Source organism: Clupea harengus, chromosome 24, assembly GCF_900700415.2.
Source record: "Clupea harengus chromosome 24, Ch_v2.0.2, whole genome shotgun sequence".
NCBI lineage: Eukaryota > Metazoa > Chordata > Actinopteri > Clupeiformes > Clupeidae > Clupea > Clupea harengus.
The window spans coordinates 11688828-11714187 of record NC_045175.1 but is presented as its reverse complement, the minus strand read 5'-3'; the positions used below and the strand labels follow the sequence as shown (position 1 = coordinate 11714187).

At 41.4% G+C, this 25360-nt stretch overlaps 2 protein-coding genes across 2 annotated transcripts in view; both read left to right on the top strand.

Annotated features, from left to right (window-relative positions):
• The window catches only part of LOC105894420 (guanylate-binding protein 1-like), a 272853-nt gene that overhangs the window by 68357 nt on the left and 179136 nt on the right, over nucleotides 1-25360 (top strand). The gene's annotated exons all lie outside the window — the stretch shown is intronic.
• Nucleotides 1-25360, top strand: part of LOC105890568 (guanylate-binding protein 1-like) — a 39915-nt gene that overhangs the window by 3980 nt on the left and 10575 nt on the right. The window contains exons 2-9 of the mRNA XM_042703645.1: nucleotides 2104-2181; nucleotides 8391-8440; nucleotides 8773-8882; nucleotides 9899-10095; nucleotides 17778-18020; nucleotides 18509-18789; nucleotides 19211-19423; nucleotides 21010-21103. Coding sequence (XP_042559579.1) covers nucleotides 2104-2181; nucleotides 8391-8440; nucleotides 8773-8882; nucleotides 9899-10095; nucleotides 17778-18020; nucleotides 18509-18789; nucleotides 19211-19423; nucleotides 21010-21103 — 1266 coding nt within the window. The remainder of the gene's footprint in view (nucleotides 1-2103; nucleotides 2182-8390; nucleotides 8441-8772; nucleotides 8883-9898; nucleotides 10096-17777; nucleotides 18021-18508; nucleotides 18790-19210; nucleotides 19424-21009; nucleotides 21104-25360) is intronic.

Genomic DNA, 25360 nt, shown 5'->3' with positions numbered 1-25360 from the left:
GCTTCTTCAGAAAAGCTAATAGCATGTCAAAGTGCTTATCTTCAGTGACATCATTGCTAGGATCCACCATGAACATCAGCCAGTCCTTCTTCAAACCCTCAGGAAGCTTGCTCTCTAAAGACCTCACCACCAGTGGGTTTTTGATGGCGCTGGTACTTCCTAGGTCTGTGAGGTCAGCGAGAGCTTTTCCAATGGTCTGAATAAGGTCTACTACTTTTCTCGGCTGATTTCCTCTGACTGGCTGAATCTTCTCGAGCTCATCAACAATTTCTAGAGCAATGGCACATTTGTTACCATACCTATTTGCCAGCACTCTGAAGACATCATCAGCTGTGCTGTAAGTCGACAAGCGTAGATCTTTCACAATCTTTTCTTCCACACTATCAAGAAGCTGAATCTTTTTTACCTCTGGCGAACCGGTTGGCTCTCCCTGCTTCTGAAGGCTTTCCCAGTCTGTCCTCCAGCGGTGGAAGTCTCTTTTGCAGCCGCTAAACGTGGGCAGTTTGGTTGGTTTAATTCTCACTACTGGTATTGTCGGTCCAGTGTGTTCTTGTTTCACGCCAGTGCCTTGCTTCTCCACAGATATTCTCCGGGCTCTGGCAAATTCACCTTTTCTCATGTCTAGCTCATTGTAAGCTACTCTCAGCTCCCTGCTTCGCTTTCGAAAGTCTCTTTCCTCTGCTGCAGGAATCCATGACTCCCAGGCTGCGAATGCATCAGATGTTTCTTTAATCAACTTTCCCACTACATTATGTTGGATTTCAAATCCTTCACAGTAACTGCTTTCCACAGGTAGTCCATATGTATGCCTACAGGCTTTTTCTGCTTCTTCAAAAGCAGCCTCTAGCATCTCTGATCCATATCTGCTCCAGAGGTTGGTTTGAACAATCTGCTTTACGTCATTGAACTTTTGCTCACATTCACTGCCGTATTTACTTAGGTCTGCATCTTGCTCCAGACTTAGCACATCATCTTTACCATCTTATTTGGCTGCTAGCTCTGCTTCTAACCCAGTCCTGTAGTCATCGTTGGCCTCAATAACTTTCCTTGAATCGGCAGAGAGCTTTGCAAATTCTTGTCTGAGTTCTAACTCAGTTAAATAGCCTGCTTTCCGACTGAGATAGTTAGCTTGCTTGGTTAAGGAGGTCTTTGCAACCATCCTGTATTTCTTAAGCTGATCCAGTGTTTTGCCGAGAGCTTCGGCTGCCATCTTGAATGTGATTTCTCTTTAACTCCCAACTTATTTATTTAGGTTAACTGATTGGGTTCCCAATGCCTCTTGAATAGCCTTGCTGTCTAGCAACTCTCCTCTGCATCCACACTCTGGACTCACTGAAGCCGTTAATCTTCTAGTCTTGATGCAGCTCTTTGGTTATCAATCAGCGTTGGTTTTCAACTGTCAAGTTATCAGGGGATTTTTTTAACTTCTGCCCAAACTTGAAAAAGGCCTTGGCCATCAACAGGGTTAAAATGGTAACGACTCAGACGGTTTCTTCATTCTTCTTTGTTTTATTTGAGTTAAAATACTTCTTTTCAGCAAACACGTCTTTTCAGGTTGAAAACCTTTACAAGAAACAAACATAAAATACAGCACTCACAAACTGCCCTCCATCAAATACACAAACAACAACAGTGCATGTAAACTACAACAAAACTCAAACACTAAAGCACACTTTTGCAATAGATTACCAGATAACATCAAAAATTGTCTTACCAGTAGCATCCCTGGTAGTGGCCAGCAAGTTAAGTCCCCCATTAGTAGTCACCATATGCTTTCCAAACACTCACACTACCTGTGCTTAAGTGACTCTGCACTTCCTGTATTTCCTGTCATGAGGACCACTTCCTGTTTCACAATAAAAGTTGTATTTTCAAAACAAAAGTCCCTTCCCGGTTACAATCTGACAGCACACACACAAACACACACACACACACTCACACACATACATACATACAAACACACAAGAAAAAAGATTAATTACAAACTTGTCTTTTGGACACGGTTTGTGGGCCCAATGATGCATCAATACATTAAACACACCATTACAGTAGGGCCTAACATTGATAGGAGGAAGGGTTTCAAATATAAGTTGTTTATTTCAGGCTTTGCTCTGGGCAGCCCCATTGAGTCTAAGACTAAAGGCATCTGGATGTGGTGTGTGCCTCACCCCTCTAAACCAGGTGAGCAAATCCATTCATTAATTCATGTATTTGTTTCTTTGTTTGTATGTTGTTCATTGGTGATTCAGACCCTAGAGGATTTTGCGATGTTGCGATCGCAACTATTAGTGCAAATTCTGCCATGGGGACATGCTGCAGACACTAGCAGAGTTCCAATCAGTTGTAAACAATGAGAATGGCTAGACCAGACGTGGAAACGGAACGCAGCCCATGTCAGCACCGAATATTCAGAAATAGATCTGGCTTCAATTTTTATAATTTTCCACAAGTCTGGTAATAGATCTATGAAATCTAATGAAAATTATATATTTTGCTGTGAATAATGAAGGTAGCGATAAATCAGATTGCTTCCCATACCCTCGAGAGCTGTTGCCATGGAGATTTGTCATTACTTTCTGTTTGAACTTTGAAGATAAGGTAGCAGCTAGTGTAGAAGAATGGATTACTTGAAATTGGACGACTTTAAATTAATATATGAAATTGAACAACATAAACACCTATACGGATAAAATAAATCATCAAGGAAAGCAAAACAGATTGATAAGCATAGAAAGAGAACGGCAGAAACGCAGGCAGGACGTCAGACGACGAGACAGATCACAGTGACACAGGCTGTTTTTTTTTCGTTATATGTGAAGGCTGAGATATTCATAACATTTTATTTAGTCTTACTGGTGGTCCTTTTGTAATACCAACAGGTGCACTTCGTTGTGGATAAGTAAAGCCTATGTACTGTTCCTGCTACGTGTTTAATAAAACATGGCATAACTATGTTTCTAGATAACTGTCTAACAGCTGTTATCATTCAAATGTAAAGCGTCAAAGTAAAAGTCCAATATGCTGTGTTCGTTTCCATAACAATAATACAAGCAATATACATTTGCTGACCTAAATAAGCAGAGGGCAGAACAGCCTATTTTGCTACATTTTTGTAGTCCTGGTAATCTTTTGTTTGGCATGTTGGTAAGGTTATTTAGAGGACCATTTCTTTTAATGAATGTTTGTTTTATTAATTACTTATTTTTAACAAATAACTCAATTATAATTACAAAGAGGGAAATTTGCAACTATTTATCGCAACTTTCACTTGCTCCCGCAATTTCATCGCAACAAACACCTAAAAAACACTGCAACTTTCACCTCAACTTTTCGGAAAAGCTCCCGCGAAATCAGGAATTTTAGGCCGCAACTATCTCAATAAAGGCCCGCAAAATCCTGGGGGGACTGGTAATTACATTTTCTTTTTTTCACACTTTATCAATAATAAGAATGAGAAGAAAGATCCGTGTGTACCTGATACCGGCCTCACGCCTAGGGGAACTTGGGCCAGTACAAACAGGTTCTTTACACTTGAGAAGTAAAGAACAAAAGCAGGTGTCAAGGAGTTCACTTTATTAACGATTGATAAAAACAGGCTACCACCATCATTTCATGTTCACTGCCAAATGCATAATTAGTCAAGACAGGCTCCCAACATCAGTTGCCCAAAACCATGTGCAATCACACTCTACAAACATCACTAAACACACACATAAACACAGGACCTGCCAACCTGCACGCATTTTGTTTACCAACCACGCAATTCTTAGTCAAAATACGCAGGTACGAAATGCCAGCTGAAAATACGCAAAAAAAATCAACCGATACAAACCTATACCGTACATCCCTCAGATTGGACAAGATGCTACGACCTTGTGCCTGTGGTTCTGTGACCCTCCCCGACCCGAAATAGTACTCTCACTCACTCAACATCCACTGATACTACTACACTGCTACTTTATTATCCACCGAGACGTAATGCATTGCTGAGGTACAATGGGAAGTGGGGGAGTAGTAATCAAGCACATAAATGTGACCGTAATGTTAGCATATAAAACGTTAAAACATGTGTTCGGTAACTTAACGAGATGATGCATTTCAAGGGGTATATCCTTCAGATAAATTTGTATAAAAAGTTAGCCGTAGTAGCTAGCATACGATGAGATTAGCCTGGTTACGTGACGGCTACGGTGTTAATAACTGATGGAGTAGGCTAATTTAGCTGTAGTAACGTTAACTCAAACGCCACGGAGACTGTTCTAACTTTGAATCGCTCTGTTGGGGCAAAGTGACCATTGCAAAGGTGTTTGACTACAAACTGCTAACGTAGCAAATAATTCCTACTATTGCAGCCAGTCAACCGACCAGCCTTGCAGGTATAAAATAATCATGACGTCAGATGTTGATTTTCAGTCTCTTTACCAAAAACAAGACCCAATACAGAGGAACCCTGAGCACTGACATGATAAGCGCTTTGGTGACAAGAAAGGTGAACATGGCTGCCAAGGGGACTGTCATGGAAGGCTTCAGTGATGCTCTGCTCAAAAAGGCCAAGCTATGAGGCAAAGCAGTCAAGAGCAAGTGCCACTGGAAGTAGATAGATGGATACTTTAATAGGAGCTTTAAAAAAATATATATATATATATATATATTCTTTAGAAGTGCTAAATGATGCAAAAGATCTCTTTTCATTTATGGAATTCTTGTCAAGAAAATATGATTGTATTTTTTTCTTCGCTGCTGATTTATTATGTTGAATAACTGAATGATATGGCGGTGAGTGGGGAATTGACTGTATGCAAAGCCCCTGCCAAACTGAAACTCCCCTGGTACTCAAAAACTTTCTTCAAGGTTGGCAGGTCTGTAACCATCACTAAACAAAGTAACACTTCAATAACCAGTCTGCTTGTCTGCTACACACTTACTTGCAGCAGTTCAACCCAAAAGGAAAAGTTAGATTACCTTGAGAAGTGAACAACAAAAGCAGGTGTTCAAACACAAGCTCCCACATTCCTTTTCTTATCCCTCCCTGCCTTGCCAAGTGCCTTCAATGACCCCTCGCTGCTCCCTAGTGGACTGGAGTGAACCAGGCATGATCCGAGTGCATGCGTGTACGTGTGTATGGGTGTGCGGCACTTATTATAGCCCGTTACATACCCAACCATAGTACCATTGTTGGTTATGATGTTATTTGTCACCGCGACATTACTGTGGTTCTCCATGGAAACTCGATGACAGTTCTTTAATAGTAGTTATTCTACAATAATCATGGAGACGTCGCGCGGATGGCAGCCTCTGTGTTTCGCCCTCTTGTACTTTTTCTGTTTTGTTTATTTGTGCGGTCTTCAGTACTTCCTTTTCTGCCACTTTAACCAGGGAAGAACTACTGAATGTTCGACTATACAAACATTTTTACCGGTGTTTACACACCCAGAAACTTTTTTCTAAGATATTTATTCATCATTACATCTGCCGAATGTCCGCTCTCTGCCGAACTAAATGGACAGCACCTGGCTGACCAGATAACCAGCATGGAGAGGAAACATCCAGACTTCCTTCTCATTATCCTTGGGGATTTTAACAAAGCAAACCTGTGAAAAACCAGACGGTCACCCCACGTTATTTTTGGGATGTGGCGACTGGACTGGGTGAAGATGTGGGGAAAAAACTGCACAGGAGATGGTAGCTTTTGTATACAAAACTATATCTATTTATTAACAAAGGGGGACTATAAACCCAAACACATGTGATCATAAAATAAAACATACAAATGAAACGTACAGGCCGTACTCAAAGGCACTTAAAGTCACCTGCACCTGGGCACCTGCTTGTCCAACTGAGGCCCAATCACAGGAACCTGCTCGACCCAAGCCAGGCCCCAAAACATGCACTGTGACTCAGCCTGAAGCTAAGTACCTATACTAGCCGTACCAAACAAAGCAAACAAAACAAGCACACAAAAACAGGCACAATATACAAGGCACACCAACAAAGCACAAAGACACAGTGTCCACACAACTAGACACAAAACCCTTCCTTCAAACCGGTAAACAGGGAAGTGTTTTATCTTCATACCTCTCTTTTCTCAGTGCTCTCATGCCTCTAACAAACAGTCTCCCTCTCCATAAAAATGAGGCACCCTTTAAATAGGGCACAGCCACTTGGGCTTAATTAGGTCCAACCATGGATGCAGGGGAGCCCGGACCCAACCATTATGGTGGGGGAGTCCACGAGTCTTAAAGGGCACCATCCCTTCTTGCCACGCTGAGGAGGGGGAGAATTCACCTTCTCACAAAACCTCAGCAACGAACTGCCAAAATGTAGGCAGCAGATTAAGTGTCCCACCAGAGACAAAAACACACTGGACCACTGCTACACAGTTTTAAAGGACACGTATCACTCTGTTTCCCATGCAGCTTTGGGACTCTCTGATCATTGCCTGGTCCATCTTCTCCCAACCTACAGGCAGAAACTAAAATCTGCAAAGCCTGTAGTCAAAACGGTGAGAAAATGGACCAACGAGCCAAAACTGGAGCTACAGGCCTGCTTTGACTGCACTGACTGAAGTGTTTTTGAGGCTACATCTACAGACCTTGATGAACTTACTGACACTGTGACATCTTACATCAGTTTTTGTGAGGACATGTGTGTACCCACCAAAACTTTCTGCACCTTTAGTAATAATAAACCTTGGTTTACGGCAAAGCTCAGACAGCTTCGACAGATCAAAGAGGAGGTCTACAGGTGTGGGGACAGGATCCTATACAACCAGGCCAGGAACACATTGACAACGGAGATCAGAGTAGCAAAGAGGAGCTACACTTAAAAGCTTAAAAACAGGTTCTCATCCAACGATCCTGCGTCAGTGTGGAGAGGCCTGCAGGACATCACCAACTACAGGAAACTGTCCCCCCACACTGCAGAGAACCCTCAACTAGCCGACGATCTGAATGAGTTTTACTGCAGGTTTGATCACCCCACATCCACACCCCGCTCCAACTCAGACTTCACCCAACAAACGGCTCCAGGCCCAGATGGTGCGTCACCCTCCTGTGCTGACCAGCTGGCCCCCATCTTCACACAGATCATCAACAGATCTCTGCAGCTGTGTGAAGTCCCCTCCTGCTTTAAACGCTCCACCATCATCCCGGTTCCCAAGAAACTCTCCATCACTGGACTGATCGACTACAGGCCTGTCGCCCTGATGTCTGTGGTCATTAAGTCCTTCGAGAGACTGGTGTTGTCTCACCTGAAGATCATCACAGGCCCCCTGCTGGACCTTCTGCAGTTTTTGCCTACCGGTTTGCCTATAGGTCAGTGGATGATGCAGTAAACATGGGACTGCACTAAATCCTGCAACACCTCAGCTCCCCAGGGAAGTATGCAAGGATGCTGTTTGTGGACTTCAGCTCGGCGTTCAACACCATCATCCCAGAAGTCCTCCTCACCAACCCACCCAGCTCACTGTGCCTGCCTCCACTGATAGACAGAAGGCAGCAGGTGAGGCTGGGAGAAATTAAATCCAGCACCTGGACAGTCAGCATTGGTGCCCCCCAGGGATGTGTGCTCTCCCCACTGCTCTTCTCCCTCTACACAAACATCTGCACCTCAGGAGACCCGTCTGTTCAACTCCTGAAATTTGCAGACGACACAACAGTCATCGGCCTCATCCGAGATGGAGATGAGTTTGCATACACGAGGGAAGTTGAACAGCTGGCCCTGTGGTGCAGTCGCTACAACCTGGAGTTGAACTCGCTCAAAACTGTGGAGATGATAGTGGACTTCAGGAGGAGCCCCCATCACCCACCCCCCCTCACCATACTCAACAGCACTGTGTCTGCTGTGGAATCCTTCAGGTTTCTGGGTTCCACAATCTCCCAGAACCTGAAGTGGGAGCCAAACATCAAAACAGTCATCAAAAAGGCCCAGCAGAGGATGTACTTCCTGCGCCAGCTCAGGAAGTACAACATGCCTCAGGAGCTGCTGATCCAGTTTTACACTGCAGTCATTGAGTCTGTTCTCTGCACATCCATCACTGTCTGGTTTGGATGGGCCACTAAACTGGACAGGAACAGACTTCAACAGTTTATTATATTTTATTGTTATTTTATATATTATATTTATTTATTTTATCCTAAACTGTTGTGTTAAACTGTATATTTTCAGTTTAAGTACATTGAGAGCCACTAAACCCGGAGTCAAATTCCTTGTATGTGAAAATGTGCCAATAAACATGATTCTGATACTGATTCTGTGTCTAGAGGAGGAGTGTCGTAACCATGGGTGATAAAGTGTCCATTGTTACTGTTGTTACTATGGTATGGTACTATGCTTACCATGTGTAACCCATGAAGTACAAGGCTGTGACAATGGGATGACCTCTATTTCAGGACATACGCTGTTGCTGCTAGACACTGAAGGACTGGGTGATGAAGACAAGGTGAGAACAGCAACGTTTCACTATTTACACAATGTTATACTCATACACTGTTTACTACAGTGGTAGGAATAAGTTAAACTGAATCCTGACTGGTTTGAACGAAACATTTCACCCAGAGAATGTCTGGTTGATAAGCCAGCTCAATATTGTGTAATCAATGCAACGTATATTCCAATCATATAGATATATTGGCTCAGCAAAACTCTAGATTTTGCATCCAGAAATAACAGGGGAAAGAGAAAAAAAAAAAATAAACAAACAAAAATGAAAGGAAGGCCTATTGACAACCAGATGAATGTCCCTCATTAAAATGACATTAAATCTCATCGTAGGGCGACTCGAAGAACGATGCCTGGATCTTCTGTCTGGGCGTGCTGCTCAGTAGCACCCTGGTGTACAACAGCAGAGGCACCATCGACAACCAGGCTCTAGAGAAACTCCAGTATCCTGTCTGTCTCCCTCTCTCACACACACATCCACACACACTTTCCCTTTCCCTCGTAGCCTCAGCACCTAAACAGTGTGGATTACTGTGCCGTTGTCATCAGCTGACAGAAGCTAATTGCTGAACTATTGATATCGGTATTTTTAACTTTCAGTAAAAAAAACTAAATGTGAAATCAATTCTTCAACTTAATTACTCAGAGAGCAGACAGCAGCTTTGGCAACATTCATGTTTCTTAGGTTATGAGTCTCAGCTGACCGTTATACAGACTGAGTACAATGGAGTCTGATCTGTGTCTTCATGGTAGGTAGGGTAATAATTCAGCAGCTTTGGCAACATTCTTGTTTATTAGATCATGAATTCAGGTTTTGCTGCAGTAACATTGGAGCAAGGAAGTCGCCATATCTTTCATTCGACAGCAACGTTACCGTTAGTTGAGTGTTGGAGGCTAACTTGATTGCTCTTTTACTTGTGAAACAGTAAGGAAGTTGTACTAAGGTTGTAACTGAACAACAGCCCTAGCATTTTCTCCCTCATCATATCCCCCACATTCTCTGGCAATACCACTGCCAGTTGCTAAGTTAATTAGCCACAAAACTAGGTAATGACACGGTTTTGTCAGTGGATGAGCGTGAACGAGCGATAAGCATAGGGAAGGAAAGAGAAAAACGACGCCCCATGTAAAATCCCACTGATACAAAAAAAAATTCTCTACTAAACGAGAACCTACGTTTAGGCTAGATCATTATTTAAACAAATCTTTATACATTTCTGGTAAAAATGATGAGATGAGAGATATCATTATCAGATTTTTAAATTCTCAAATATTGAAATCGGTATCAGTGTTTTAAATTCTATATTGGTCAGGCTCTAATGACTATAGGGTAAACACACACACACACACACACACACACACACACACACACACACAGCCTGTTTTGTAGCCTTTTATATGAATGAGATTTGAAACGTAAAAAGCAGTACTGCAGTCACTTTTCCTTAGCCAATCACAGCTATGTGACTGAGCTGACCAATCAAATCAGAATAAAGTCATCAGGCGCCCGTGATGAGGATGGTGATGTGAAGGACTGTGAGTTTGTCCGCTTCTTCCCCGACTTCGTCTGGGCGGTTCGGGACTTCACTCTGGAGAGGAAGATCGACGGTCGGAGTGAGGACGAGTACTTGGACTTTGCCCTGCAGCTGAAGAAAGGTTAGTCTCAATGAATGGTTAAATATATATGGTTTAGTTTGTCTTGACAAAATGGAAATAGCTTTGTTCTCTCATCGTTATTATTATCATTTTATTATTATCAAGTAGTATTAGTGGGAGAAGAAGTGGTATTGTTGCAGTGCATGAAATGCCCTGTATTGTTATTCCTAGGCTTCTTCTTCTTCTTCTTCTTCTTATTCTTTGTACCAAACTTATGTGCTTAATTCAGCTCGAACCGCTTAACGTAGAAACTTTGTTCAAACTTTGTCGCTTTCTTTTTTCTTAACTTTATACTTTTTGAGATATTAAAGAAAAACTAATACACATTTTCCCATAGACTTACATTGAGCCATTGTGAAATAATTATAGGGTCATTAAACTGGCTTGCACCTGTGCTTCACTGACACCTGCGCCAATTCCAAGGCACCTCTTCTCTCTGTCCCTCTCAGTCTACTCTCTCTCACACTCCATCTCTCTGCTTTACTCCATTTTTCTCTCCTTCTTTCAATATTTTCCCTCTTTATTCTCTCTTTATCTCATTATCCATAGCCACTCCTGTTCACTCTTCTATCCTTTCTTCTTTCAATTACTCTGTCCATCAATTCCTATACTTTTTTCAACTTTTTTGTCAGCCTTCTTTGACTTTACGGCCCTCTATCTTCCCTCACACTCCATCTCTGTGCTTCACTCCATTTTTCTCTCCTTCTTTCAATATTTTCACTCTCTCTCTCTCTTCACTCTCTCTTTATCTCTTTATCCATAGCCACTCCTGTTCACTCTTCTTTCCTTTCTTCTTTCAATTACTCCGTCCATCCATTCCTACTCTTTTTTCAACCTTTTTGTCAGCCTTCTTTTTATGCCTGCGCCAATTCCAGGGTACCTCTTCTCTCTGTCCCTCTCCATTCAACTGTATAACTAGGAATATTAAAACCACCACACCTTCCATACTCTTATTACTCTAAATACTACTTATTTTTCTCTCCATCTCTCCATCTTTCTCTCTATCCCTCTGTCTACTCCCTCTCACACTCCATCTTTCTGCTTCACTCCATTGTATCTCCTTCTTTCAGTATTTTCCCTCTTCACCCTCTCTTTATCTCATTATCCATAGTCACTCCTGTTCACTCTTCTTTCCTTTCCTCTTATGATCACTCTGTCCATCAATTCCCACCCTTTTTACAACTTTTTATCTATCCCTCTCCAACTCCTCTCTCACACTCCATCTCTCTGCTTCACTTCATTTTCTCTCCTTCATTCAGTATTTTCCTTTTCACTCTTCTTCCTCTCTTAACTTTTGCATTTCATGCACTGGTATTTCCTTCAGGAAATGCATATTTTAGTTATTCTTTTTACCAACTTCTGCCCTTAATTCAGCTCGAACCGCTTAACGTAGAAACTTTGTTCGAACTTTGTCACGTAGGTCTTGTAAAGGACACTTATGCTATCATTTTTCTTAACTTTATACTTTTTAAGATATTAAAGAAAAACTAATACAATTTTTCACATAGACTTACATTGGGCTATTGTGACATCATAATAGGGTCATTAAACTGGCTTGCACCTGTGCTTCACTGACACCTGCGCCAAGGTTCCAAGGCTCCTCTTCTCTCTGTCCCTCTCCATTCAACTGTATAACTAGGGATATTAAGAGACACCTTCCATACTCTACTTTTTTTCTCTATCTCTCCATTTTTCTCTTTATCCCTCTCAGTCTACTCCCTCTCACACTCCATCTCTGCTTCAGTTCAATTTATCTCCTTCTTTCAATATTTCCCTCTTCACTCTCTCTTCATGTCATTATCCATAGCCACTTTTGTTCCCTCTTCTTTCCTTTCTTCCAAAGATCACTCCGTCCATCAATTCCCACCCTTTTTTCAACTTTTTATGTCAGCTTTCTTTGACTTACCTTCAACCAACATGACCTCCCTAGCAACCAGCATAACAACCACTTAAAGCCCCAGTAAGGAGTTTTGCCCTTGGAGCTCCCCCTTAAGGTTTGGAGGTATTTAACGTTTACTTCAGTGTCGTAAATACCCAGTTACGATAGATGCAGCCTCGCATACACTTGTATTGATGACCAGACGAAGTCAGAAACCAAGAAATGATGTCAACCGACAAGGTAAGAATATTCAAAGATTTTACATAAATATGACTGCATAGTTTTATTCATTGTGATATCGGAGATGAATGCTAACAGGACTAAAAGAAAGACAACATTTAGTTTAGATGAAATACCGATCGCGTTTTCAGCCTATACATTGTGTGATCGAATACAATATAGTTGACAACACCAAAACGCTACATATTCATAATTTACATTGGAACATGTAATTCATTACAAGCTAGCGAAGTTAGGTTTCCAAGGTTGTAAACTTCTAAGGCTTACCTTGCGTGTGATTGACTAAGACTAACGTGTGAAATCCTTGGCGTGTGAGACACTGATTTGCATGCTAGTCTGAGATGGTCGATGACTTTTGGCATCTACTAAAATAGGGTGACCAGACGTCCTCTCTTACCCGGACAGGTCCTCTTTCGAGACCTAAAAAATGCGTCCAGCAGGGATTCCAAAAACGTCCGCGATTTTGCCTTGTCGGATATTTGTGTTTATCTGGGTCTTTCACAAACTAGTTATTACGCCCTTACAAGGTTTGGAAAGGGTATTTCCCTTACGTTCCACCTTCTTGCGCGAGCTGACTGTAGAGAGAACTGTCAATGGTCGATAGCCTTGTCAGTGCTGGCAGATGTACGATAATAATCCTCTAAATACGATCATTCTGAGCCTTTGGTAAATTTCGTCGCGGGGGAGGGCTATACACTACCCCTCCCCCGCAACGAAGTGTCCTCTTTTTCACAAACTCAAATCTGGTCTCCCTAACTAAAACTACATATCTCCGTGAGACAGGGATGACACTGATAAGGCTACAGCCTATTCTTTCATTAATTACATAGGCAGGGATGTACATCACAATACATCCATTTTCGTTGTTTTATCGACATAGGACAGATCACAATAACTAACGTCAAAGACAGTAGAAACAGTTTATTATAACACTGTATTAGCTAAATTCGAAAGGATAATTCATGCATGGCTAATGGTGTATGAGGTTGGATGTCAACAAGTTTTTTTCTATGGTTTGATTGCAGGAATCGACGTCATTGTCAACATCTGCCTCTTCTGAGGTTGAGACAGGTAGGGACCTTTACATTGGTACACCTGCAGTAATTGCAGGGAGATGACAACAGACCAAGAAAGGCTCTGCTGCCGCCAGGCCCCTGAAAACTCCGTCAGCAGCATGGCACATATGCAGTTTTATGTTCTTGACCCGGGCGTTTTACGGCTGGCATGGGCTGCATGGAACGATGTGTTTGCTGTTGATGACGAACAGGAACCAGGGGTGGAGCAGCGACAGTACAGACATGCGGCATACCGCCAATTTGTACTGTGGCAGCATGGCCGCTTGGGTGAAGGCAATAGGGTTATTATTCCAAGCTGCTGCGTTTGGAAGATAAGAACTGCATTTCCTGACCCCTTGGGTCAATATGTTGGCTTCAGGGTGCGCCGTATGGTGTAAATATGTAAATAGTTTTGTTATTTATGTTCAATGTCAAAAAACATGTACAGTTTGATGTTCGATGTTCATTGTTTTTTATTTACATATAAATAAAAAAATATTTCTTTTTACGAATTATTTACATACACAGCTATGAAAGAATGGAATAGTTTAGAATTCACTTTGGGCACCACCCTCTCCCCGTGAAACCTGAGCCGCGACAAGTTCAAATGTGGATGAGGCTGCGTTGCGGCAAGCAAACCCAAGCGCCTGGGATCATCAGGCCTTAGACCCTGTATTCTGGGAAGGCCCATTCCACTTCCCAGCCTCTCAGCAAGGATGGCCTTCTGCAGGTCTGGAATGTAATGGTAGCCTTTGCTCTCCTTCAACACATATACACTCCAGCGCTTGGACTTCTTGTTGAAGTACTGTCTGTACCTAGTAAAGTAAAGTAATTGCACAATTCCACAACTGTTTAGGTAAGAACTAATGAATTATTTTTGGTAGTACACTACTGTTATAGCAAAGCTTACATTCGGTGTCCATCCTTGCCACGTGCAGGAATGCGGTGGTTGTGATAGTTGTAATCGATTGCTGCAAGCAATGTCTGGGTTTTGTAAACAGGGGGGCTGTAGGCAAACTGCTTTCCTGCATACATGAGTATGTGGTTTTGGAAATTCTCCAAATCTGAAGTTGTCCTGAAAAACACATACATAACCCGAAAGGCCCAGTCAGTGACACACTTCTCACCACTAGATGCTACCCCAGGAAAAGTATCAGATGAGGCTTTCATTTCAATTTCAATTCTTAGCAGTCAGGCCTAAGCATCTGATTTTGCACACAAAACAAACATGGAAAATCACCCAGAGTTATACAATTATTGTATTTGTAATGGTTCTACAAGACAGACAAAAAAGTTCAGAAATATGATCATAAGTGCTTGTGTGTATGTGCAAATGTATGACAAATACTAGCATTTGCATAACTATAGGGGCATACCTGAAACTTTTTGTTGTTCTGGAGTTTCTTGTATGTCCTCACCTGGAGGATTGGGTGTTGCCACATCAAGCACGGCTTTATCCACGCTTATCTCCAGGAGTTGGTTGATGTTGGCAGTCATATCTGGGGCACTGCAAAGCAGCAAGATATGTACATAGAATCAATTTGCAGATCAAAAAGGAACAACTGCATCATGTTCTCCTAAAACGTTGTCTTCTCCTGAAAGACCAAAATATTTGTGATTGCACCCTTCAACATAGCAGTAGTTCAACCTGAAATGCAACTACAAACTGAAACATACCGTAGATGAAGAAAAGGACTATAGTCTTCATCAGAGCTGTCCCGATCTTCTTCCAAGCCCTTCTGATTAGGATCCTCCCAGCACTCATCCATGTCAATACTGTAAATAAAAATGATTTACAAAACACACACACACCCACAACACCATAAACTTGAAGCACAAAAGAACACAAACTAAGATGGTTTCATGTGCAAGACTTACATGCTATTCCTCATATAATTCGCGTCCTCCTCATCCAGAGAGTCATGCTGCTCCTCTTCAGCAATGCTCAAGGAGTGCATGCTGTGAATATAAAACGAATCTAAATAAATATATTCATCAACAAAACAATGCATTACGGTCGCAGTTGTAAGACGAACTCACCTAGATTCTAGCACACCAACCGCTTCGGTTTCTTTGCCCAACGGTTAAACACCATGCATAGCGAATTCTTTGTCCCTGATTCAAAAGATAAATAAGTCAGTCACAACTTACAATGTCCTGCATGGCTGGTTTAGAAACGCAGTTCTAAGATACATACCCATCTCGGTCAGACTCTTCTGAAATACTAGATACAGGCGGCGGTGGTGGCTGTGCATGTCCCTTGCTGGGAGTAGACATTCCCTACCGCTTTTGATAGAAAGAACCAATTCAGTATGTTTGTCGCTACATCTTTATATATGTTTTCACAAATCACAGCATTCAAGTCAGGTAACACACAAGTAGCATACTAAGCTAACGAAACATGAACCACAGACCAACTGGCTGTAAGGGAATGCTAACAGACAAAGTCAACTATCGCTAAATTCCTTGGAAATATCTGGAATATCCTGAGACTAGTGGAGCTTGGGTGGCAAGTTAGCCAGATAGCGATCACAATAACATTACAAAGAAGTGTATACGACGTTATTACTAGCTACTCGATTATTACTAGCATCAATGTCCAACCGTGTTATAACAAGATGTCTGATATCGCTAACGAGATGTCTTGATAGCGGCTAAGCTAGGGTGACCAGACGTCCTCTTTTACCCGGGCGGACAAGTCCTTTTTTACCCGGACAAAAAAGAGGACGTAAACCTAGCATCAATGTCCAAGCGTGTTATAATGGGGTGACCAGATTTGAGTTTGTGAAAAAGAGGACACTTCGTCGCAGGGGAGAAGGCAGGGTAGGCTAGTGTATAGCATGCTAGACCCCGCACCCTCCCCCAGTGACGAAGTCCTCTTTTTTACAAACTCAAATCTGGTCACCCTAAAGCCTAGCAAAACCTATTGAAATGTGCTTTCCTCGAGTATGACAAACTAGCGAGTCAACAACTTTGATAACACAGTCAAACATCAAGCAAGAGACAGTACAAACTACTTACTAAACCAGCAGAAAGATGGCTAGCTGTGAATCGAACTTGTATCCAAATGTGTCTTTCAGCTCTCTCCAACGAGTAAAAGCTGTTCCGATTGTGACCCTAGTCCGATCTCTTGCTCTGTCGGCCTCTCTTTTTCTCTTCTTTGCTTCATCAGACATCGTCTTCTTCTGTTTCTTTGGTGCGTTCTCCATGATGAATACTGATGAGACTTCGCTTGCTTCTCCCTTATACTGTAGCTGCGAGTGTGGACTGGCACTATATGACATTGCGTAATCACTGCCAGAAAGCAGGTCGAAGTACATCCGCCCCAGATCGGGCGGCCCCAGAATCCTACATAGCAGAGTTATTTCCCCACAGACCCCCGATGGCAATGGCGGAGGCGCAAATCGCCATATTAAAAGTCATTGTAGCGGCACAATTTTTTTCAAGCTGTTATTTTAAGGTACAATTGTTGCATACTGTTACTTTAAATTACCATGGCATCCACCATGACCACCCTAACAACACCCTAGTAACCACCTCAATTACTCTAGCAACAACCTAGCAACCACTTATATAATGACAACCTAGCAACCACCATAGCAACCACTATGACTACCTAGCAACACCCTAGCAACCAGCATAGCAATCACTTCAATTACCATAGCAACCACCACGACTACCCTAGCAACAACCTAGCAACCACTACTATTTTGACAACCTAGCAACTGCCATACACTATGACTACCTAGTACGCCCTAGCAACCAGAATAGCAACCAGTTCAATTACCATATTCAATATTTTCCCTCTTCACTCTCTCTCTATCTCATTATTCATAGCCACTCCTGTTCACTCTTCTTTCATTCCTTCTTTCAATTACTCTGTCCATCAATTCCTTCTCTTTTTTTAAACTTTTTTGTCAGCCATTGACTTTACAGTCCTCTATCCTCCCTCACACTCCATCTCTCTGCTTCACTCAATTTTCTCTCCTTCTTTCAATATTTTCCCTCTTCACTCTCTCTTTGTTCACCCTTTTTTCCTTTCTTCTTTCTTTCCTAACTTTTGCATTTCATGCACTGGTATTTCCTTCAGGAAATACATATTCTAGTGGTTTTTGTTCTTTGTTGTTATGCTATTTTTTCACAAATCTTTACTATTAATTGTTCACTGAATTTGCAAACATCACCATCACAGTCTAAAGCAGAATAGAGCATATGTGCACAATCACTAACAGAAGTTACAGATCAAAAATAATTGAACTGAACTGAAATTGAATTGAACAAGAATTTAATTGAATACATTTGTATAAATACTGTGCATAGGTGTAGTAGCTTTTCAGTTTAGGTAGTAGCATAATATTCTACCCTTGTTGTACAGGCATACACTTCAGATATTAGTATAAAGTTGATCAATTTATACATTTAAGAACACACTACTGAAATGTAAAGTTTAGACAAGGTTGAGAGTGATTAGCTTCAGTTTCAGACAGCATTTGGATTTGCATTTACAGGATGGTCTGATGAATTGGTGACCTACAACCTCCCGAGACAGTGCATCCGGAACTTCTTCCCGACCCTAAAGTGCTTCACCTTCCCATTCCCAACATTGGCGAAGAACATGACGAACCTGGACTCCATGGCTGAGGCTGACCTTTGCCCAGACTTCCTGAGTGTCGCTAACCGCTTCTGCAGTCACGTCTTTGCAGAGAGCCGTGTGAAGAGGGTACAGGGTGGCCACAAGGTCACCGGCAGCCGTGAGTCACAGAGCTTCTTTTGTATCACTGTTGTGTTCAAAGGAAGAACTGAATAGATGCAGAAGAGAAAATAAAATGGTGATGGATGGATGGATGGATGGGTGGGTGGATGGTGGCCATGACCTGATCTCAGCAGCTGGTATCTTTGTAGAGTCACACAACCAAGAAATATGTTTTGGTCAAACTTTATTTTAAGTAGCTTCTGGTACAATGTACGTATAAATGTTGAGTAATTAATGGTTTTAATGTACATAATACAACATAGTTCTAGTGTTAACATTGAATGTATTTGTACTTGGACTGATTATATACATCCTAAGTACAAATACCTAAAAAACTTTATACCACACTAGTGCCTATGGGAATTTAAAATAATGTGAAAGCGATGTTTCTTTTTTACTAGTACTCTGATTCCATACCTATGATATGAGATCTAGATTGAGTGACTACAAACATATACCCCCTTGCTTTTCACTCATTGTCTCTAGGGTTCCGCCATCTTGTGAAGATCTACGTGGACACCATCAACAGTGGCAGCGTTCACTGTCTGGAGAATGCTGTGGTTGCCATGGCAGAGATTGAAAACCAGTCTGCAGTGAATGAGTGCTTCCGGCTTTATGAGCAGGGCATGGGGGATTTGAGTAAGATCTTTCCCATGGATGTTGGAACTGTCTCGGCAGAACACCATCGCCTCAATGCCATGGCCATTCAGGAATTCCTCAAACGTTCCTTCAAGGATGAGGGGGGGGGATACATGACACAGCTGGTGGTGAGTTTGGAATAGTTTAAATTTTGTTCAAGGAAGGATTGCAGTCCTACAATGTTGAAATTGAAATTGAAATTCTTACTTTTTCCTCCAGCTGAGTTACATGTGAAGTTCAAGGCTCCAAGCCCACCAAAAACATTTCCCAACTTGGACAATCTTATTTTTCTATGACACCCGAGTTGCCATGTTGAGACATTTGAAGGGGCGTGGTGTTCCTAAAAGTGTTTCTCTAGTTTGGAAACCCACAGTACCTCAGATAGGGACTTCTTGTTTTCTCGTAAACTACTTTAATGTGTTACATACTGTACCTCCACCTTCCAAGCTCTGCTGTCCAATTGGAACTCTGCACCAGGAACTCATACTGTCGTATTTGTAGTTCATGTTGCTTTGGCTAAAATGTGTGCTGTGGCTTCCCCTCCAACAGGAGAAGGTGTCTAAGCTGTATGATCAGCTGATCACTCTGAACAAGGAGGCCTCGGAGAAGCTGTGTTGGAAGCTTCTCTTGGATCTGTACGCACAGATGGCCAACAATATTCGGCAGGGCAGATATGCCAAGGCAGGCGGGTATGAGATCTACTGCCGTGACCGAGACGCCATGGTGGCCGAGTACCGGCAACATGACAAAAAGGGCATGAAGGTGAGCACCAGGACAGTGTGTGTGTGTGTGTGTGTGTGTGTGTGTTAGGGATGCACGATATTGAATTTTAGCCGATATCCGATATGCCGATATTTATAAGCTCATTTTGGCCGATTGCCGATGCCGATACCGATATATACACCTTTGCTTTTTAATTATTGAAAAGTCTCTCCTGTACTAGAATGAATCTGTTATTATGATAGGGTATTGCTGTAGATACGAGACATTAAAAACTTGATTTGTATCATTTTAGAAATAGACATTCACTCATGAAAACTATTGAAATGATTTCAAATATGGCAGATTTATTTATATTTTCACGTCACAATTTTCATACTTGAACAGTACCTCCTTGAACTTGAACAACTACACTCTGGAAATGCAACTTGGCTAACTTGGCAAGCTAGCGTTGGTTAACTGACTGACAGTTTAATAACATCCCTTCTAGGATTTCTAGACTAATCTATGTAACATTATTGCCAAGTTAGCTATATAAATTATATATATGCAAAAGTAAGCCATGTACAGATAGCGTGGGCTCGTGACATAACGTTTCACATCCCGTCAAATGAGATCATCAACTTCGCTGGTGTCACGTAGCATGCAAGCTAACTAGCAACTTATTATCTTCTATTAGCGCGCGACAGGTAATGTTGCAAAGCGTTGCACGCGGGTGGTCTGCATCTATGCATGCAACCTACGTTACGGCCAAGCTGTCGTCTCCTCTTCCATCTCCTGAAAAGTTTCCTGACAAATAGCATGTCAACATCCTCTGATACTGTGAAGTACTGCCACACAGCCGACGTGTTGAATGACGTTGCTGGTGCTCATAGTAACCAAAACATTTGCTTCGCGTGCGCATAATTTGAACGTCACCTTATCGGCCAGGTACATCGGCAGAAATGTTCATATCTGCAGATGCCGATAATTACGTTTTGAAGCTTTTATCTGCAGATACCGATGTCGTGCCGATATTATCGTGCATCCCTAGTGTGTGTATATGTGTCTTTGTGTGAATGTGTTTGTGTCTGTGAGTGTGTGTGTGTGTGTGTGTGTGTGTGTGTATGTATATGTGTCTCTGTGTGAGTGTGTTTGTGTCTGTGAGTGTGTGTGTGTGTGTGTCTGTTTGTGTGTGTATGTGTGTCTGTGTGTGTGTCTCTGTGTGAGTGTGTTTGTGTGTGTGTGTGTGTGTGTGTGTGTGTGTGTGTTTATGTTTGTTTTTGTGTGTATCTTGGTTTGGATCTGAAATATATATGTGTTTGTGAGTGTTAAGGTGTGTGTGTGTGTGTGTGTGTGTATGTTTGTTTTTGTGTGTATCTTGGTTTGAATCTGATATATATATGTGTTTGTGAGTGTTAATGTGTGTGTGTGTGTGTGTGTGTGTGTGTGTGTGTGTGTGTGTTTATGTCTGTGTGTTTTGTGTGTATCTTGGTATGTATGTTTGAGGTATGCAGATATGTATGTGTGTGAGTGTTAATGTGAGTATTAATGTGTGTCTGTGTGTGTGTGAGAGAGAGTGTTTGTGTAAATGTATGTTTGAGTGTGCATATACCTGAATTTATTTTAGTTTTCTCTCTTGTCTTCAGGGGGAAGAGGTGCTGGAGGATTTTCTCCAGGAGAAGAACGTTGAGGCCAAGTCCATCTTGAGGGTTGATGAGAAACTCACAGAGATAATAACCGGTAAGATGGCTGCCACCAACACTTGCGGTTTCAGTCAGAGCAAATCAGTGATTTTCATGCACTAAGTTCAGGTTAGATGGGCCTAACACAGTGTCCGACTCTATGGGCCTTGGTGTGGTGGCAGAAATGGCCTATTCTGCCCAAGCTGGTTGTCTTTAACTCCGGTGATTAATTAAATATTCCGCAGAGGTATTAAATATTCCTTTATTAGAAGAGTGGCGCATTATGCCTACTTTTTCGTTCATTAGCAAGAATCTTTTTTTTAAGTGTTTAAAAAATACACGAGCATCTGGAAAGAGGTAGTCTAACTTGTCCAATTTTAATTAAATACTCAGTTAGCAGTAAACAAACAGGCTATCATCCATCATGTAAATACACAATAATGACTTTTCATGTTATTTATGATCATATATTGTAGTCTAATAACACTAAGGCCAAGTGGTACATTACTGATTTCTATATTAGCAAGGAAGCAGGAGCACATGCTATGGGTTAATGCAATTAATCTCAGATATCCTTGAAGTTAACAGCTATCCCGTCAGGCTTTAAAAAAAAAAAAAAATGTTTAAAAGGTTAAACCCACTTTTAAAAACTCGAGCATCTGGAAAGAGGTAGTCTTACTTGTCCAATTTGAAACAAACGAACAGGCTATAATCCATCATGTGAATACACAATAATTACTTTTCTTGTTATTTAAAATCGTATATTGTAGTCTAATAAGACTAAGCCCAGAGAACAAATGTTGCGCCACATGAGTGCACAAAAGGTGGCGGCAGCAGAATACAGAAAGGGATTATATTTTGGTTGGTCCAGGTGTTTAAATTCATCAATAGGAATATTGCTAAAAATCTCTCATATCTTTTACACTCTCCATTCAGGTTGCCTCGGTCTCGGGAATCATGACTATAAATGTGAAATGTAATTGTTAATGATACAAATATTCTCGTATTTATTATTATTGTAGAAATGATTTGAACTGAAGGAACCAGAATTTAAGATTCATAGTTAATAAGGATATGCCATCGTCAATAATTCAATGTATCTTATACCTAGTTGTAATTGTTACTTTTATTTGGACTTGATTAGAATCTAAGCATTTCTGGTTAGAGAAGAGAGATTATCCTGAGGGATGATGTGAAAGTGTCATGAAAGTATCATGAACGTGTCAGCAAATGGCTAAGAGACTTGTGTCTCCAAGACCTCATGAATAGAGGGTGACACCTCCTTGTTCTCAGAGAGCATTTAACTGCAATCCTTCAATGAATAATCAGATGAGTCTAAGGTGAAGCCTTGAGTGGAACTTCAGGCTTTGTCTCCCTTGGAATGGCCACCATTGTACAAGATTAAACCTGTTTCATGACTGATCAAATCTAAGACTGGTTCTCCAAATATATGGTATGAAGTTAATACTATCAGAACGCAATCACCAACGATTTTTCACAAATGAAGCCCTTAAGAACACGGGCGCACTCCAATCTAGCCGATTTACGACTGCTATTTAGCGTTCTTAAATTCTGTTCAAAGTTAAGAATGAATCCCAGATGAGAGAACTTTCATGAATGCCAGAATTGTCCTGGGAACTTCGTAAGTAAAGTTTAGAAGATATTTCTTCTTAACTTTTTCTTAACTACGTTCGAGAATGGGGTCCAGGGTTTTCATCTCTCCAAACTTTTTACCTCCATAGAAAATAGGGATGACCTCTCCTGCTCCCACCACTCACACTGCAGCAAGTGCCAGAAGGGCTGCTGAAACATTTAACTTTTCGGCAAAGATATGGGTTACAGTACATATCCAGTTCCACAGTCACATGTTACACAAGATAAATTGTCCAAAATGGACACGTTTAAGAGCTTTATGGGCTTTATCAGTCTTGACAAAAAGAGCTTGTCATGGAACGTTCTTTTTTAGAGGCTCTGAATCACATACAATGTATGAAGATTCAGCTCGAAGGGATGGGGCTCGGGCAGGTGTCTTCATGTATTATTGTGAGGTCTAGAGTCCTGTCCACACCCCATAAGATAACCATATCTTATATCTTAACTTATATAACGGGGTTGGAGGCTTCACACTGACTGAGTATTCTGCTACGTTCTCCATGTCATTTGTTGCTTAGGCTGTATTTAAGACGTAAGTTAAAGCAACCAAACTGTGTAGTTCACCTACTACTACAGGCTTTAGGTCTATATGGCCATGGGGTAGCTAAGTTGTATCATGGAAAATGAGAGAAGGGTTCCTAATATATTAACTTCGTTCGTGATTCGTATCCTCAGGTTGTATGTCAGAGGCATAGATTGAGGCATGTAAATGTGTTAGTTGACAATATCAATGGGCCTCATTCTCGAACGCAAATAAGAACAAGTTTAGAAGAAGTCTTCTTAACTCCACTTACAAAGTTTCCGGGACAAATCTGGCATTCATGAAAGTTTTCTCATCTGATTCATTCTTAACTTAGACCAGAATTGAAGAATGCTAAATAGCAGTCGTAAATCGGCCAGATTTTTCTCAAGGGCTGAATTTGTGAGAAATTGTTGGTGATGACGTTCACATCAATTCTACAGACATCCTCAAATTACATTTTTAACAATAATAATAACCAGAATATTTGTTTTATTAACAATTACGTTTCACATTTATAGTCATGATTCTACGAGGCATTGTGCTGTCCTAAAAATACATAAAAGCAGTACACGAACACTGCAAATGTAAGTGAATAAATACATAAGCACTAAACTCAATCACGTGGATATAGCCATAGTGGAATAGAAAGGATACATCTACATTTTGCAACAATACCTCCACCTCTTCCCCGCTCGAATTTAGGTCTGCGTTTACTCGACCGGTGCACGCTTTCCGCTTTGACATTATCAGTCTGAAGTTGCTTTCGCGTTGCATGTGGAGTCTGTGGATTGTGCACACGTCTCTTCAGTTGCATGCCCTCATAAGGAGCTGGCGGGGCGTTTCTGTATGAAAATTCACGTGCACGAGAATGCACGTTTAATTTAAGAATCAGTGCACAGCTACGGACACTTTGGCGGTTTAAGAAGACATTTCCAGGCGTGCATGAATCCGGCGGAGATATTTTCTTAGGTTGGTCTTTCAAAGTCCTTAAGAAGATATTTAGGAAGACACTTATGTTCGAGAATGAGGCCCAATGTGTTTTATAACCAGCGCAGTTTAATTTTCATTCTTTTTCTTTAAGGGTTTGCACTGATCTCAACATTCTTTGACGACTTCACAGCCGTGGTGTGTGAATCTTCCGCTAGCAAACTCTTTACCGAATCTTTTCATTTTTTCCGGGGTTACCTGCTTAACCCACACAAGTATACTGGTTCATTTATTTATGTTTCCATTATTAAACAATTCCAATAATCCCTAAATTGGAAAATATTTGCTCGCTGTTTGGACCAAAAATATGACCACACTTAGCCTATGGTGTAGACTGGTGATGTCATTCTGATTCGAAAACCAGATACCAGATCAGAACAACACCAGATCATAAATATTATGGGTATTATGGGCACCAGTAACTAGCAGCCAATCTGGGGAGAATCTGATTAGTCAGGCCTAATATAGATCTTTTCTGTCATTGTACAAGATCACATAGAGGTATCCATGATTATCAGCACAGTTCTGTCCCCCCCCCCCCGGAAAAATGGGGTTTATTGTACAGTTTTGGCTGTTTTTTGTGAGAATATTATTATTGATTTATTAATTACTAATAACCTGTCTCCTGCGTCTAGCTTCTCCTAGTTTGTCCTGCCATCTTACGCTTAATACACACTGCATTGCCTGTGTCTGGCGACTGCGTTGCGGTATTACTTTGTCTCAGTTGCATGTGTATTCATACCTCCGACATTTCTGCTGCTAGTGCCAGGCCTACCTTTCTGCATTCAGTTTGCCTTTTATAATGGGCGTCAGTACACAATCAGTTTGGTATCATCCATCGTTGATGACTGGTCCAAAAAGTTAAGACCAGTAAGCTGACCAGTTGACCAGTTGTAACCTGATTCAGTAACGAGATTTTAGAGTGAGGGCGAGAGAGACAGAGAGCAACGGGAAACTACTAACTTATCGAGATAATGTAATTATAGTCTTCATTGGGTTTTGTCGGAGCTTCCCAAAAACTTCTCAAATAATTTTCCAGAGTAACAAGTTGTGGAAATACTGAACACTCTATTTCCGAGCAATTAGCAACTACTGAGGTGGTCCTCGAAGCATCTCTTTCGAGTTGAGTGAGTTCTGCAGAAGTCTCTTCCG